This window comes from Lissotriton helveticus, chromosome 4_1 (assembly GCF_964261635.1).
Source record: "Lissotriton helveticus chromosome 4_1, aLisHel1.1, whole genome shotgun sequence".
NCBI lineage: Eukaryota > Metazoa > Chordata > Amphibia > Caudata > Salamandridae > Lissotriton > Lissotriton helveticus.
The window spans coordinates 1,521,717,612-1,521,733,095 of NC_136063.1; the positions used below are offsets into that span (position 1 = coordinate 1,521,717,612).

General features: G+C 43.9%; 1 protein-coding gene across 4 annotated transcripts in view; it reads right to left on the reverse strand.

Annotated features, from left to right (window-relative positions):
* The window catches only part of GRB10 (growth factor receptor bound protein 10), an 807,319-nt gene that overhangs the window by 244,568 nt on the left and 547,267 nt on the right, over positions 1-15,484 (reverse strand). For all 4 annotated transcript variants that reach the window (XR_013610607.1, XM_078688120.1, XM_078688119.1 and 1 more), the window contains one exon: positions 2,629-2,785. Coding sequence is in view for 3 of the 4 variants with exons in the window: in XM_078688120.1 (XP_078544246.1) it covers positions 2,629-2,785 (157 nt within the window). In the remaining variant the exon portion in view is untranslated. The remainder of the gene's footprint in view (positions 1-2,628; positions 2,786-15,484) is intronic.

Below are 15,484 nucleotides of genomic sequence, written 5' to 3' on the forward strand. Positions count from 1 at the left end.
CTCGTGCCTGAAGCACACATGAGCACAGCCACACTTAATTAGGCCCCTTAGCAAACCTCCTGATGCAATCCTAACAGATCCCGTGGTTCTTTAGATTGTACGCTTTGTTGTGTGATCAACCCGCCGTCTCCATTTCGTAACTCCAATACGTTCCTTCAGCTGTGGTGTTGGGTCACACCATCTGGCAAGGACACACTCTGTAACAGAGTACCTGCTTGTTTTTTGTAATTGTTTGGGCGAGGAACGTGACACTAGGTGGCGCAGCAGTTGCAGTGGGACCTGTGCCCAGTGACCTGTGTCTAAAAGCGGTTGACAGATTGGCTGCAAAGGAAAGCCTCATGCTCCCGATGCGTTTTTGTTCATGACATACCTCTGATGCAGACACTGAAGATAGATTCAGCTCCCGCGCTCATACAGCCAAAAGGCGAGACCTGTTGGCTATGCCAATGCTTGTATTTTGTATTGTTGTATGTAGCGCGACCTAAACCCGAAGATATCGGGTATCAGAGTGCTTTACTTAAGCACCAGTTTCGTTACAAAAGGACATCTTTGTTAGGCACGGGGAGATTACGTGATTTGCCCAGAATCACAGGATGTTGAGTGTCATTGCCGAGACTCAAACCCGGTTCCCCAGCTTTGAGGTCGACCGCTCTAGCCATAAGGCTACATCCTCTCCCCAATGGCTTTAGGTCTCGTACATGTCGATCATCTCAGCTGGTTACAGAGCCAGAAGATAAAGGCTGAATTTTGATAGAGATTACTCTGTCATGCTAGAAAGTTGCATGAGAGCCTTGTTTGAGGAGAATATTCAGTACAGCTGACAGTGAACCTTGGTAGCACATAAATGTAAATGTAAATGTACAGGAATTTATATAGCGCAAATCACCAAGCGGTTTCTAAGTGCTTGCTTAGGGACCCCGTCCTGGTATTCCCCTGTGAGATAACCCCGGCAGGGTATCCGCAAGGTGAAAGCCAGGCATCCCGCCGCGAGGGGCTGTTGTGTAGATTAAGCAAGCTATTGCCCAGAGTCGCAGAGTGTGAACCCATGAAGCGAGTAGGCACCGGAGCGAGAATTGTCGAGTCCATGGACATTTTAGGACTCAAGACCCAGCCGAGCCGGGAATTGAACCCTGGTCCCAGGCTGACGTCTGCTTCCAGGTCTGCCTCCTCTAACCAGTGAGCCACACTTCTCCATACGTAGCAATCTTTAATTTTTCAAAGAGGCTTTGAGGAGTGTGCTGCGTTTTGAAAAGTCTTGGCACAAGACATGGCAAGATGCATTTTTATAACTGTTCTTGGCCTACTTGTTCTTCGAGAAGTATGCAATTAGTGTTTGCACAACCTCATGAGCAATCAGAGTTGGACAGGTACTAGGACTGTGGGTAGGAATTAAACTATACAGCAATAAATATTAAGTCTAAACGACTTGGAAGTTTTAATTGAAACCTAATGGACACCAAGTGACGAGGGATCCATTAAGAATTGCACTGTATGCACAGCAAAAATGTTCTGATTTTTATATATTTATATAGAGATACACACACATACACCCACCCATACACCCACACCCCCATATATACACATACACCCATACACAAATACCCATACACAAACATGTGTAATTTCAAAACTCTTCAACAAATTACCGGACCCTTAGCTCTCCTCCCACACCCAACAAGGTACATTTCCTATTGACATTAAATGGGGACCCGAGGGTCTGGGGGCAAGCAAGTGACTTTCAAAACAGTACCGAAAAGCTCTGTTCTGTGCCATTTAGCAAGGTTTACTTTCTCTTATGGTGTAATAAGTAATCTGTTCTAAGAGTAAGATGCAACTGTGATGCTAATGGGTATAAAAACCTAAATGGAAACGTCCCATACAAGAGTCAAAGGGTCTAGTCAGGCAAACTGCAAAAAGATGCCTCGAGTGAAAGAAACAGTAAACATTAAGCACATAGCTGAAATGGCGAGAACAGTCAGAGTGTATAGGAACTTCATAAACGAAAAAATAAACAGCAAATGTTTGAGGAAAACGCTGACTAAATGGACCTTAAACCACAAAAGGAAGCATGACAAACCAATGCAGATTCAGTCATCCACTTGGGAAGGGCAAGAAAGCTGGCGGTGGCTCGGGCGGGAACTCATTTAACTAAGTTCGGGCCTGCAACAGAAGATGTGCGTGGATACTTTCATCCCACAGCTTTTTTTTTTATGAAAAAACAGTTTCCATTCAAGACAGTTGAGAGGCAGGCCGCCTGGCTACCTTTGAAAGAGGAAGAACAGGATCGCTGTAATAACAGTCAAACAAAATTAGGGCATCACTCATGCCATGGAACCTGTGACGCACCACAAAACCAGACTGTAGGCCTTCAGAAATTGTAGTACACATAATGGAAGTACACTTCCATTAACTCTACGTCAGTGGGCCAAAGTCATTCACCTAGGCAGCTGCAACAAATCACTGCAACTCCAATTTTATTCGACTAAGCAATCCAGCTTCTTTAAATACTAAGAATCTTTAAAACAGCTACAGGTGCGGGGGGGGGGGGGGGGTGCACTGCGAGTACCACTAGCTTTTAGCAGAAGAACATGGTACACAACAACACTGCCAGCCGGGACCCCATCCTACCTAATCCTAGGTGAAGGTGCTGCTCCACCAGGCTCCAGCTGTTGTCGTCCACGCAATGGCTTTTGTACACCAGCAGCCGGCAGAGGTCCCTGGCTGTCATGGTGGCTAGAATCTCTACCACTTTGCTTGTTCCATCTTCACTGAAGATTTTCACAACCTGCAACACAAAACGACACTTTAGACAAAAAAATATATACTTTTCCGCACTGCCTCGTCAAATCAGTTTCTAAACATTAGCATCCGCCCTTTTTCATAGCTTAGTGGTTTGGAATTAAGTTCTATACATTAACAAGAGTGGGAACATTTGAAGAAATTGTATAAAATATGCTTCTACTTCCAATGTGTGCTTTAGGCTGCGTAAGTTACCCGCTCATACAAATTACTTTAACTCTTGCATCGGCTCAGACTACCGAGTTCCCCGGCAGAAGTGACGTTTTCACATTGTAAAGTCGCATCTTACGTTTTTAAGGGGTCTCGAATTTGTCAGAAACATTATTAAAGATACCATTTGTAGGAGTCAACACCATGTTAAAGGAGGCCTCGATAACGATGAAAAAGGCGTCACACAAAAAAAGGCTTTTTTGGAGGGATGGAGAAATGCGTCGGTGTATTCTGAATGCAGTGCCTCGCAGCCCTCCTACCGATCAATTTTCAGAGTCGACCATGACGTTTTAGGATTCCAAGCATAGCACCTTAACACAAACCCATATTGTTGAATGCAAGCTGCTCTGGAGCGTAAACCTACATCTCTTAAAGCAAACTACGTAGGTTGAAATCATCTTCAATCGCTCTCCCACCACTCCGCCTCCCGCCAACCCATTTTCCCAAGGGTATGAAACCGTGAGGGGCGCGTTAATGTTTAAATCTTACCTCGACAGCGTGTAAAAGGCAGCAGTCGGACGAGCACGACGGCATATTTAAAGTAAGGATTGTCCGGAGAGTTTACTGCGCGGTCTCTTCCAACCCCTGGCGAGCTCGAGCTGCACCGTCAAGGACGCCAGACCGTGTCAACGGATTACTGTACCGTACCTGTCACGTCGCCAGTGTTGCATGGCACCGCTCCTGGGGAGGAAGGCAACTCTCGAAGCTCGCCTCTCAAAGGGTTACAGTCCTTTAGGTAGTGAGAGAAACTGCAGACGGCAAGCCAATGGTAGTCCTCCTCAGACTGATGTAATCTTTTCCCACAAGCAGTTACAGACTTCCAATTTTACCAGTCAAATAGAATGAAGAAGTAAAAAAAGCCAGCGAAATATTTCTCGTTCGAGGAAGCAGCGGGGCTAGAAACAAAAGACAGCTCTATTCAAAAAGTTGTAAGTAAAGCGACACCAGAGAACGCCGGAGTCAAGGGCGCGCCGGCTCCCCGAGCGAAGCTCGCCGTGCCAAAGCTCGCAGACAAAAGCCGGCCTCCGAACAGCTGATCTCTGCCACCTGCAAGTTCAGCCCTTCAACTTGCACGCTCGCTCATCTCCCGCTCCACTGCCCCCACCCCCACACGCTCCCATCCGGCTCGTTCATTCACCTTCTGTCATTGCCAAGTGCTTTGCTAGCAGGAGCTTTTCCCCAAGAACACACTGCAAAAGGGGCGTGAGCTGCTCATTTGAATTCCGCCCTCCCTTCATGATCTCATGAGATCTGGTCTGCGCTGAAGATCAGGTAACTGACTGCAGCACTACACCGTGGAACTCACGCGTTCAGAGCCAGACAAAATCAAATCCACGCGGGCCCAATCAAGCTGCAAGCAAAGCTATTCAAAGCAAACCGCGGAGATAGCTAAAATAAAGTGAAGTGAAGCTACTCACAGAGTACCATTCAGGATCCGCTCTGTGCAACAAGCTTTGAACATCTGCAGATACTGAAAGACACAATGTACCGCAACCAAACCCCCCCTAACCTCCCACCCAGTAACAGTCCATAATGTATTAAATGACAAATACGAAATAAAATATAGGATGCAAAAGTTTTTTTTTTAGTTTCACAAAAGGAATGTGAGGTTTAAAATCTCTACAAGAGGGGGCTGGAGCGCAGTTCGAGGAAAAACAAGGTGCAGGTCTTTAAAGAACACTATTTTGTATTGTAATTTCATTTATATACTGCTTAGTAGTACCCCTGACGAAGCGTCGAAGCACTTTTTCGGCGAGTAGCACCCTACTCCGGAACCCATAGAGGATGCAGTAACTACGCACAAGGCTGCTCCCACAAACCAGAGGCCTCGAAGGCTCATTGACTATCCTTGCACGTAACCATTTCCATAGTTCCATTTTGTCACAGTAACTATTTCCAACAAAACAGTTATTTTCCTTCGGTATTGTTCTTTGTCATGGACAGTTTAGTTTCCGCAGATTCCATAAGAAAAGCCCTTGCTAGAGGTCCGAATGGATCCAGAAATTTTTCATAGCAATGCTAAGGCACAGAAGCCTGCCAGTGATGCATCAGATATAAGTGTATGTCAGTCTTGGTGTTAATTTTGTCCAGGGTTGGCCTACTCCCTGAGCAGGAAAGGGACATAGAAGGGAGAAATTAAATAATGACAAAAAATTGGAAAGATAGCCTCACAAGGTGGGGGGTGTAATGATGATGGCTGGAATCTGCATTGGCTATTGTAACCATCAGAAAGCAGGTTAGCAAAGGGAAGTTATTCTTCGATAGGATACCCACTCGAGTAAACCCCTTGAGCGAACCATTCCCACAGCATCCTTGAAAGTGGATAATTGAAGACCTGGATAGTATTACAGGAAGAAGGATTAAAGCACTGCTCAGCTAATCTGAAAATGCTCCCACTGTTATGAAAGAATACCATGTCTGGTGAAGGGAGTGGACAGAGGCTTAATTGCTTGCTTCCCAGATGGTTTGAATATGAACGCCCTTCAAGAGAGCAGATGCTGGGCCTCTAGTGGAGTGAAGTTGCAAACAGCCAGCAAGGCCTGTGTACCCACTTGTTCACAACAGTAGTGTACTAAGACCATCAGGGATTAGGGGAACAGTTTCCCAGGAGATCGATATTTCAGAGTGGAAAAATGCCGACCATAAAATTGAAAGTGATGCCCGATTCATTGTGAGTACTCAAGCCAAGGGCACGGCTAGACATCAGTTTACTGTGCCAGGTTCAACACCCGCTCAATGATAGTAAACTGCAACAAAAAAAAAAAGGGCTACTGCTGCACAGCGCAATTCCACAATTTTATACCGGTAACCAGAAGCAAACTCGTCCCATCTTCAGTATACCACCAAGATGGGACGGCACATTGCTGAGAGAGAAAGATCTGCTGTAAGGCTATAGAAGGAAGCGCTCAGTGCTAGACTTCCCAGTGTGCAAGATTAGAATGCTCAAGCTGGTGCGAATAATCTCCCTTCTCTTGTTAAAGTAAGTACTTTCGCACCAGAAGTCTCCAGGGTGGGGAAAGACCAAGATGAAGAAGAATGGGATGTGAAGATCTGGCTCAGTTGAGGGTTATCCGCGTATCAGGGTGAAATCACATTTTTTCAATGGACATCTGCAATAAAGGTACAGCTGGAAAGGCATGGTGAAGAAAGAAGATCCATGGAATGCAGGGCGTTTATGTTGGAGAAACCAAGAGAGGGTGCTGCCTGGAACAATAGAGGAACACATCTTGTTAGAAGCTGCTGCAAAAAAATTTGATTTCTGGGAAACTTCACTAGAGGAAAGGGAGTTTCAAATCCTTTTTCACTGCTCTTGTCGCAGAGACAGGTAAACTAAGGTAGTGTGCAGGCAAAGATGTCCTTCTACAGCACATTAGCTGCTGATGGACCAATGCATGGTCTGCTACCTAGGACAGAGCTCCCATGGCTTCTTAGAAGGGATGCAATCCTAGTCCTCTTAACTTGTCCATTGCCTGAACAATATAGTTCAGAACCCGAACATGCTTTACTCGAAGATGCAAAAACAACAGTTGATGGACAGAATGCAGAACAGTCCAGCCCGAACTGCCAAGCCATATCTTTCCTGGACCGGAATCAAGCATCCTAGGACCGGTCCAGGAAAGACATGGCTTGGCAGTTCGGACTGGGCTGTTCCAATGAGGCACAGGGTCAAGGCTGATTTGCATATGGCCATGTCTGAACTGGGGTGGTGTGGAGTGCAAAAAAACGATGGATTTAGGCCAGATCTCTGTACTGGGGTGAATGTATGACATTGTTCTGCATTCTGTCCATCAACTGTTGTTTTTGCATTACTCGAAGATGCAGCAGAAAGGTTTACAGAACCAGCCTCACTACAAACAATTCCAAGAGGTTGGGGTTGAGCATACCCTTGAGGTAACAACCAAGCTTTGAAGGAAAAGTGAGCCAGATAAACACCTTATCCCTGGAGAGATGCATATATCAGTATTGTCTGCTAGGACCATGGATAAAGGGTAGAGAGGCCAAAAGGTCCAAAAATGGAGTAACTGTAGAAGAGTGCTAGAAAAATGTGGTAGTGAATCGAACCACATAACCGGTTCCAATGGCACTGTAGGGTCCAGTCCAAGGGTTTAACACTAGTACGAGGGACTAGAAAAACCAACATCAGGTCTAGCAGCCTTAACCCGTTGACCACGGCTGGAATTCCGCCGCGGGAGATTTATGACTGGGCGTGGTCAGGACGGCCCCCAGCCGTCCTCCGCACACGTCCACCGTGACGTCGGAGGGCGCACGCAAAAGGTTAAAACTCTTTTTAGGATGGGATACCACATTCTCATGAACTTTTACACATCACCTGGGGAAAGGCCAACATCTGGGAAACATGCAGAACAGCGACGATAAACTTGATTAGTTGGGAGGGAAGCAGAAAAGGGGTTGATTGAAAGCCAGAGATTGTGCAAAAGGTTGATGATGGCTAAAAGATTGTCTGCAACTGCAGTGGAGCAGCTTTCAGCAACCTGACTAGGTATCGGTAAACATGTACGCTCTTCTGATGGAGGCAGGCTACAGCTAAAGCCATCGGTTTCGAAAAGCCCAAGAATCTAACATCAGCTCAAGTGGTAAAGCAGTAAATTGAATGCACAAATCTCCTACCATGAATGTGAAATACTTTGTTTGCTGAGGAGAAATACGATCATGGAAATAAACCTCCTACAGGTTCAAGGAGACCAACTGTTGCATGCCCCCACCTCGAGATGCACCTTTTTAAATGTACCAAGCCCACAGACGTTTGGGAGTGAGAATTTTGCGGGAAGGAGAAAATGACAGATATTTCATACCCCCACCCTGTGAGCTATGAGACATTAGGGATAAGCTGCCATATAACTCGCAGCAATTATGAGGAGCATACCACATTCCTGGAACCTTCCCAAATCTATACTTGCACACAAAAGACGTAGTGGGAGTTATTATACTCCAACTCTTGCAGAAAATATGGACCTGAAGTGTCAAAATATTTCATAGTACAACACAAATAGAGATTTTGAAACATTAAACAGTTTGGTTAGCTAGTAAAATCCCATCTTAAAGGCGTACTTTGATCATTCAAGTTATGTAAAACTTTACCCACATGACTGGACAACAAGCTCATTGGTGAGAAAATGTCCTTGGGATGGGCATAGCTCAAGGCACGTAGCGATGGTCCTCCCCTTTCTTGTGGTATAGATGTATAACGTTTGTCTTTACGATGGTTGCCTAAAAGAAAGCACTCACTCTATGCCCAGCTATTGTAACTCAGTAGCAAACAAGAGTACTTAGTAATCAGTTGCTGGGCTTGAGCTCTAAGGGACCCGTTGGTAAGCAGGGTGTCATGACAAGAAGCACAGGGTGGAAGGTATTAGAGAATCTTTGCTATTCTATTATGGATAGAGGCTATTTGCATAAGAGTTTATCTATGAGAACAGTGATCATACCATTCTGTTATGACAGTATTACTGTATCCGGAGTCCCTCCCCAATTCCGGTTTATGTCTGAGCTGGTGTCTGGGATGCTGGGAGTGAATAATGTAGAAGAATGTTGATGTGTGGTCATAAAGATAGGAGGTAAGGAGTTGGCGGAAGGATGGACCTGCTATTGTAAATTAAGGGCCAAACATGAAATAAAGAATTACTTCCTACCCTAGTGGCTCCAGACTTTAATGAGGACCCTGCTCTTTAACTTCAACATATATGCACACAGCAAGTATTGTTATGGGCTACAGGCTTAAACTTGAACGATAGGGTTACTGAGGACTATACCATAAGCAGTAAGACAATATACCATTACTTATAGATATTTATCACATGATTTAATGAATTATGTAATTAATTAAAATACCTGCCCGGCGGGAGGCTATTCGGGCGGCACCAAACACATTAGATCTGAACTATGCATTACAAAGATGCAAAAATGGAATTGGTAAACTGTACGTAAACGTATCTGTACACATTTGTTTCAGACCCTCTGATACCAGGATGTTTAAGTTCCTGTTTTCTGTAGAAATCCTAACTGGTATTTTTAAACATGCACCCCAGGGAACTGGGCCCAATTCCTGCTAGGTAGTGGCACTACTAATGGTAGATTTAAGACTTGGAGGTCAAAAATTATTTTACTATGGCATTTTCAAATGGATCCTAAACCTCAAGGGGGTCGGCTAAATTTCTACCCATGTCCTATCATTTTTAAGGCCAACATGTGGCGGTGTGAGAGTTCCAAATTCGAAATGTAAAGTATGCCACCTGCACTTGCTTTTATCAATTTTGACTGTGGGTCTACTCAAGCTCAAATAAGCTAACTGGTATTTTCCCACTATACTCCATATTTGAGGGATCGAGCAAATGTAGAAGACAGCCTGCTTAGAAGTCTGCCACCACCAGTGTCAAAGTAGGTCAGCAATCCAGTCCAATAAAAGAAAAAACATATCTGGGGAGACTGCACAAAAGTGCTAATTTTCCTATGTTAACATTTTCTGTCCCTTGAAGAAAGCTTGTGGGTTCACCAAAATCTACAGTGCTTGATTTCTTAAATTTCCCTATATCTGATAACATTATGCATCATCTCTCAATACCCTCATCAGTGATTAATTTGATCCGGTGGTTTCCCGTGCTCGGAAACGGAACTTAATTGTCAACACTGGCACATATGACACCCCGCCACATGGTGGTGCCGTTAGTCTAATTTTGTGATGAAAACTACAACAGTTGTTTAGTAAATCAACTTACATTAAAAGTGACTAATGTCTGACCGCCACGTGGACTAATGTCTGGATTTTCACACTTGTTGGGTGTCATAGTTAGCAGGGTACTGTTGGAAGCGCTGGCTGGGGCAATGGTTGTGCAAGCTTCAGTGGCCTCTTGAGGGCCCAACCCTCTTTTTATATAAATTAAGCGCTGCCCTCAATGTTCCAATATCCACTATCGATGTGCCTCACAAATTCTAGCATGCAATGACTTCAGTGGAAAAAAGTCCCTGAATCGGAATGCATACCCTGTTTAAATGTAATTTTAGAAATACTGTTAATTTCTTCCTTCTAGGATTTGCAAGGGTATTGGAATCAGAGGACTACCAATTTCTTTTCACTCAATATAGAAATTAAACAACCTGCATACATTGATTACAGATAGGGGTTCCACCATGCTGGTCAACATACAGCATTACTACATATCAGAAAAGAACTTCTAATAATCTTTAACTTGGAACGGTCATGTTTTCCGATCTTTACAATAGCTTTTGACACTATACGCAATGTAGTACTAAATCAATTCATAAACAAACAAGGTACAGGAAGAAAGGCCGATAGACAAGGCGATGTGCAACTTGGCTATCGCTAAAAACTATATTTCAGAAATATTAGTTGAGAGGGCAATTGCTAGATCCAGCATCAATAGGGAAAAAACATGAACTGAGTGAAAAAGTGGGACATCAATTAGCTATCAGAACACGAGAAGAGACCTCGTTTGCACTAATAAAAGAAATCAGGGACTCAGATTTGGGGCTAAGATCTGAACCCGCTGAAATAAGTATGGCATTCCAAAAGTTTTATAGGAAACTATACCACGAAGACGACAACGAATGTGGCGACCCTAAAACCTACCTGGATTTATTCACTCCCAAGTGCCTGGGAATTGAAGACCAGGAACTTTTAGATGGGGCAATCTCTTGGGAGGAAATACTACTTGCAATAAAGGGCCTGGCTAAGGGAAAAGCAGCAGGTATGGATGGGATTCCCACCGAATTTTACATCAAATTCGCTCCACAACTGAATATTATTATAACATCACTTTTTCAATATATTTTTCGGGGGGGGGGAACCCACCAAGGTCCTGGTCATCGGCCAAAATAATAGTCTTCCCTAAAAAAAACAAGGATGTCAAAGAAATGGGCTCTTATCGCCCCATTACTTTGATCAATGGGGACTCGAAAATCTATTAAAAAATACTGGCATCACGGCTGGCACCTATTATCCATAAAATAGTCTCTGAACGGCAACATGGGTTCGTTCCTGGACGATCTACTATTTATCACATACAAAGAGCTATATCCCTCTTTGACTACACGGGAGTGACAGGAGACCCTCTGGCGCTTATACTGCTGGACGCAGAAAAAGCGTTTGATAGGGTCTCCTGGAAATACTTATGGGCAGCCATGACTAAGTGTGGGATCAGAGAAAAATATATAATAGCAATTAAACGGCTTTATGTAAATCCTAGTGCCTGCGTTTTGATTAATGGGGTTCTTTCTGAAAGCTTCGCCATTACTAGGGGTACAAGACAGGGCTGTCCTTGCTCGCCCCTCCTGTTTGCCATCTATATTGATGCATTTATACACAGCCTAGAAAAAAATACCTTAATTCCCTCAATTAAAGTACGGGATTTAGAAACTAAATGTACGGCATATGCAGACGATATAGCTATAGTTACAGGTGACCCTAACAACGCTATAACATTGATAGAAAAGGAAGCGCATGATTTCGGGTATGTTTCAGGATATAAATTAAACTAACAAAACTCAGATAGTACTGAATAATAAAATCACGATGAACGACACGAGGATATGTGATAAGGCGACATATTTAGGGGTCAGTAATAGCGCTAAACTTGAAAACATCGTCGAGGATAATATTGAGCCCCTAATATACCGCACCAAGAAAGAACTACTGCGGTTACATAATCTGCATCTAACAATTGGGGGTAGAACTAATGTTGTCAAGATGTTATTTTTTCCAAAGTTTCTTTATTTATTTCGAGCTATATGCTTAGAATTTTCGCCACTAATTTTTAAAAACATAGACACTATGTTTTCTCGTTTTTTATGGGGATATAATAGACCACGCAGAGCACTTAAATGGATTACTCTACCCCGAGAGCGAGGTGGCTGGTCATTACCCAATTTCAAATTATATTATTGGGCTACAGTGCTAAAATACAGTGTTAATTTACTTATGGCTAACCCGGATGGTCACAACATACTACCCCGCAAGAACTTATCCTGGGTGACGGAAGCGCTGGTTGTCTATGGCGCCACATTAATGATGATCATTTTAAAAAAGTGAAATTTAAGACAATCTCTAGTGTCTATAAAGTATGGGGCAATGTAAAAAAATTAGTAGGCTTAGGTCGGTATTCCTTCTATACCCCTGTGTCACAGAATACGGATCTTCCCGAAATATTTCAGGATGTATATATGCAGAGGTGGGTTGAATCAGGTGTTACGCAACTGGGGTGCTTATTTTCTACTCACGGAATCAAAGAATCAAATCATTTGACGAATTGAAAACAAATTTCAATTTGACAAATCGAGATTTTTTAAAATTCCTCCAGGTACGGGATTTTATATCAAAGAAGGGCGGCGGCCGTATCAAATTTCTTCCCTCTCAAATTATTGAGAAACTAAGATCAGCTAAAGCTCAGAGGATTGGCGAAATATACGCTGGGTTAAATTCATTACTACCCGATGATATGGATAAACATGGGGTGGCATGGCAGACTAGGTTGGGGGTCTGTCCTCAAATCTCTATTAATGCTTACGAAATGTCACTCACCTGCTTAATGTCAATGAAACTCCAGGCACAATTCTTTAAAACCTTTTCCTCATTATATTATACTCCTGGAAAACTAGCTAAATGGGGGACGGGGAAAGGAACAACCTGCCCACGATGCGCATCTCCCGCAGCAGATTAAACTCATATGTTCGCCTCATGCCCAAATCTAGTCAATGTATTAACAGAAGTTTCCGACTTTATCTCGAGCATCGCACATTGTAGGGTTAATATCACTAATGAAGAAGTCTTGCTGGGTATATCCAGCACCGCCCGACCTCATGAAATACAAGGGCTGATGTTTGTAGCTATGGCGGTCTTCAGGCTGTGCGTCGCATCAGCATGGATAGATCCGCTACCCCCATCATTTTTAGAATGGAGACCTCGACTGCTTTCGACCTGCAGCCTGGAGGTTGCAATCTATAGAAATAAAGGGAGGGTTAAGCGGAATTGGGGCATGAAGATCTGGGCACCACTGCTAGCATGGATTTAGGATGCCTAACTGTTGTAATAATACATATGGGCCATTTGCTGTAATTTTGAAACATCTCTAATCACTTGTTATCTTTTCGATCTTAAAATTGTCTAAAATGATTATTGTTTATGGTGTAAATAAAAAGTGTCGGATACCTGTTCTCCAGGGGCGGGGCGGAGGGGTGGGGTGGGGTGTACTATTAAACTTGGAAACTCTAATAAAAATTGTTATAAAAAACAAAAAACAAACAAGGTGATGGATGGAACGCGTAAATTCTCGGCCATTGGCAAACACATGGGGCTGCATTCCAGTCAATCATTTTTCAGCCACCATGGCAAAAGTTCTCATTATACAAATTAGTAGTAACTTTCCTCCTCTTCATGGGAACAGTCCATCCTAAATACCAGTCGAGGCTCCCTTCAGAAGGGACCGCAAACAATCCCAGATCGGTTTAGACATGCATAGGTCTCATCAGTGAAGTACAACTTGAGGTCTATGGTGCAGTGAGCACGAGACCCACGTCTAAGCAGAAATGTTGCACTTAAGGCGTCAACTGCAACAAAGTGATATTTGGAATGCTTGAATTAATCCCAGCCACTGGCAATCGCACGGGCTGTGTTCCAGTCCATTGTTTTTTGCCCACCACGCCGCTCTAGACAATGGCCACCTTATGAAAAATCAGTGCCAACCCCAGGCCTCATGGGAACAGTCCATAACGAACTGCCAGACTAAGCCCCCACCAGAAGGGACGACAAGCAACCCCAGATCTGTTTCGAACTGCTTAGGTCTCATAAGTGAGGCACAGCTTTAGTCCAACGGCACAGTGAGCACGAGGCCCACGTTTGGGCATACTTGTTGAACTAAGGCCATCAACTGCAATAACAAACATTTTCAATTAATTCTTGGCACTTTCTGCAGGCTCAGCCCCCAACTTTTCCTTTGCTTCCACTTTTTACTGAATTTGTTTGGATTAGCCTTTGGACTCTGTGCCCTATACCACTGCAAAGCAACGTTATAGTGTGTGTGTGTGTGCTCTCTTAAAACATAGTAGAATCGGCTTATAACCAATTCGCACATTTAGCTTACTTTTATGTCTCTAGTAAAGTGGAACTACTTGTGACCAGAGCCTGTAAAATTGAATGCTACTAGTGGGTTGGCAGCATGTACTTTTAAGTTTTAACTATTGTGGTAGAGAAAAAAATCTTACACTTGTTTTTCACTACTGCAAGTCCTATCTATCCAATAGGATAACTGAGTTGCATTATTACATTTTATAAGTGTAACTTCAAGATGGGAAGAGATTACCAGTTCATGTTTGTAATCACAATTTGCAATCCTAACTTAAGGTGAAGTTTGATCGTAAATTGCAAATCTGAAAATGCCACTTTAATAAAGTTAACATTTTCTTGCCTTATCCATTTGGTGCCCGCAGTTTGTCCTTGGTCACATGAGTGGGTGTATTTGGGCTTTGTGTATTCCTCCTAGACAGCAACAGCTGAGGTGTGCCTGGATGGGCCATCATTGGCAGGATGGGAGGGAGCCCCAATTACACCTGAATAGGCTGTGTTCTGCCTTCACACCAAGGGTTCCATACCCCCTGTAGTTACACTGGAGCCAGGAGAGGGAAGCCATGATGCATGGGAACATCAAAGAGAAAGCTGTAGAAGCTTCTCCCCCACTTCAAATGGACAACTGGTTATAAATATTGGACCTCAGACACCAACTCTTTAGTACACTTCTGGACCTGTGGATACTCTGCCGGGAAAAAAAACTGTTGTGTTGCTACAAGGACTGCCACTCTGCTGCCCTTCTGTGCTGACCGGTTGCGATTGTGCCTGGGCAAGATCTGGACTATCAACTTCAACCCAGTACCTCAAAGGGCTAGTCTGTTGGCCTCCTGATCTTCACCTCTGGCACATAAAAGCCTCCCCAACCAGCTCCTGGACCCTGCTGTATTGAGCTCCTGACCCTTCCCCCGCACACTGCCCAAATGTTGCCTCTCAGTTCCTGGACTGAGTGTGGCTGACTGGCTCTTGAAATCAAGCTTTTGGGCGCTTAAGCAACCACGTTTTTAGCAGAACTGCAGTGCTCGCACCGAAATCAGCACGAGCCATCAGCCTGTTTCATCACACAGCAAGCATCGATCACCCATGAAGGACCGCCAATGCAAAGTACCAGCTCGCCTGTCTGCGACACCCAGCCCATTGCCCATGACACTCCTTGCTCTCTGCGACCCTCTGCAGTGCAAAACTTGAGAATGTAACTTTTAGCAGCACTAGTCTGGGACTGTATCCAAACCGCACTCCATTGTAGTCTGCTTTAACCTTTGAATATAGTCCAGAACAACCACCAGAAAGATGCAGTTGGCAAGTTATGCCCAATAATGCAGCTCATTCGTTAAAAATTCAGATTGGATTTTTGTCGTATTGGCCTTGTTTTATTAATTAAAT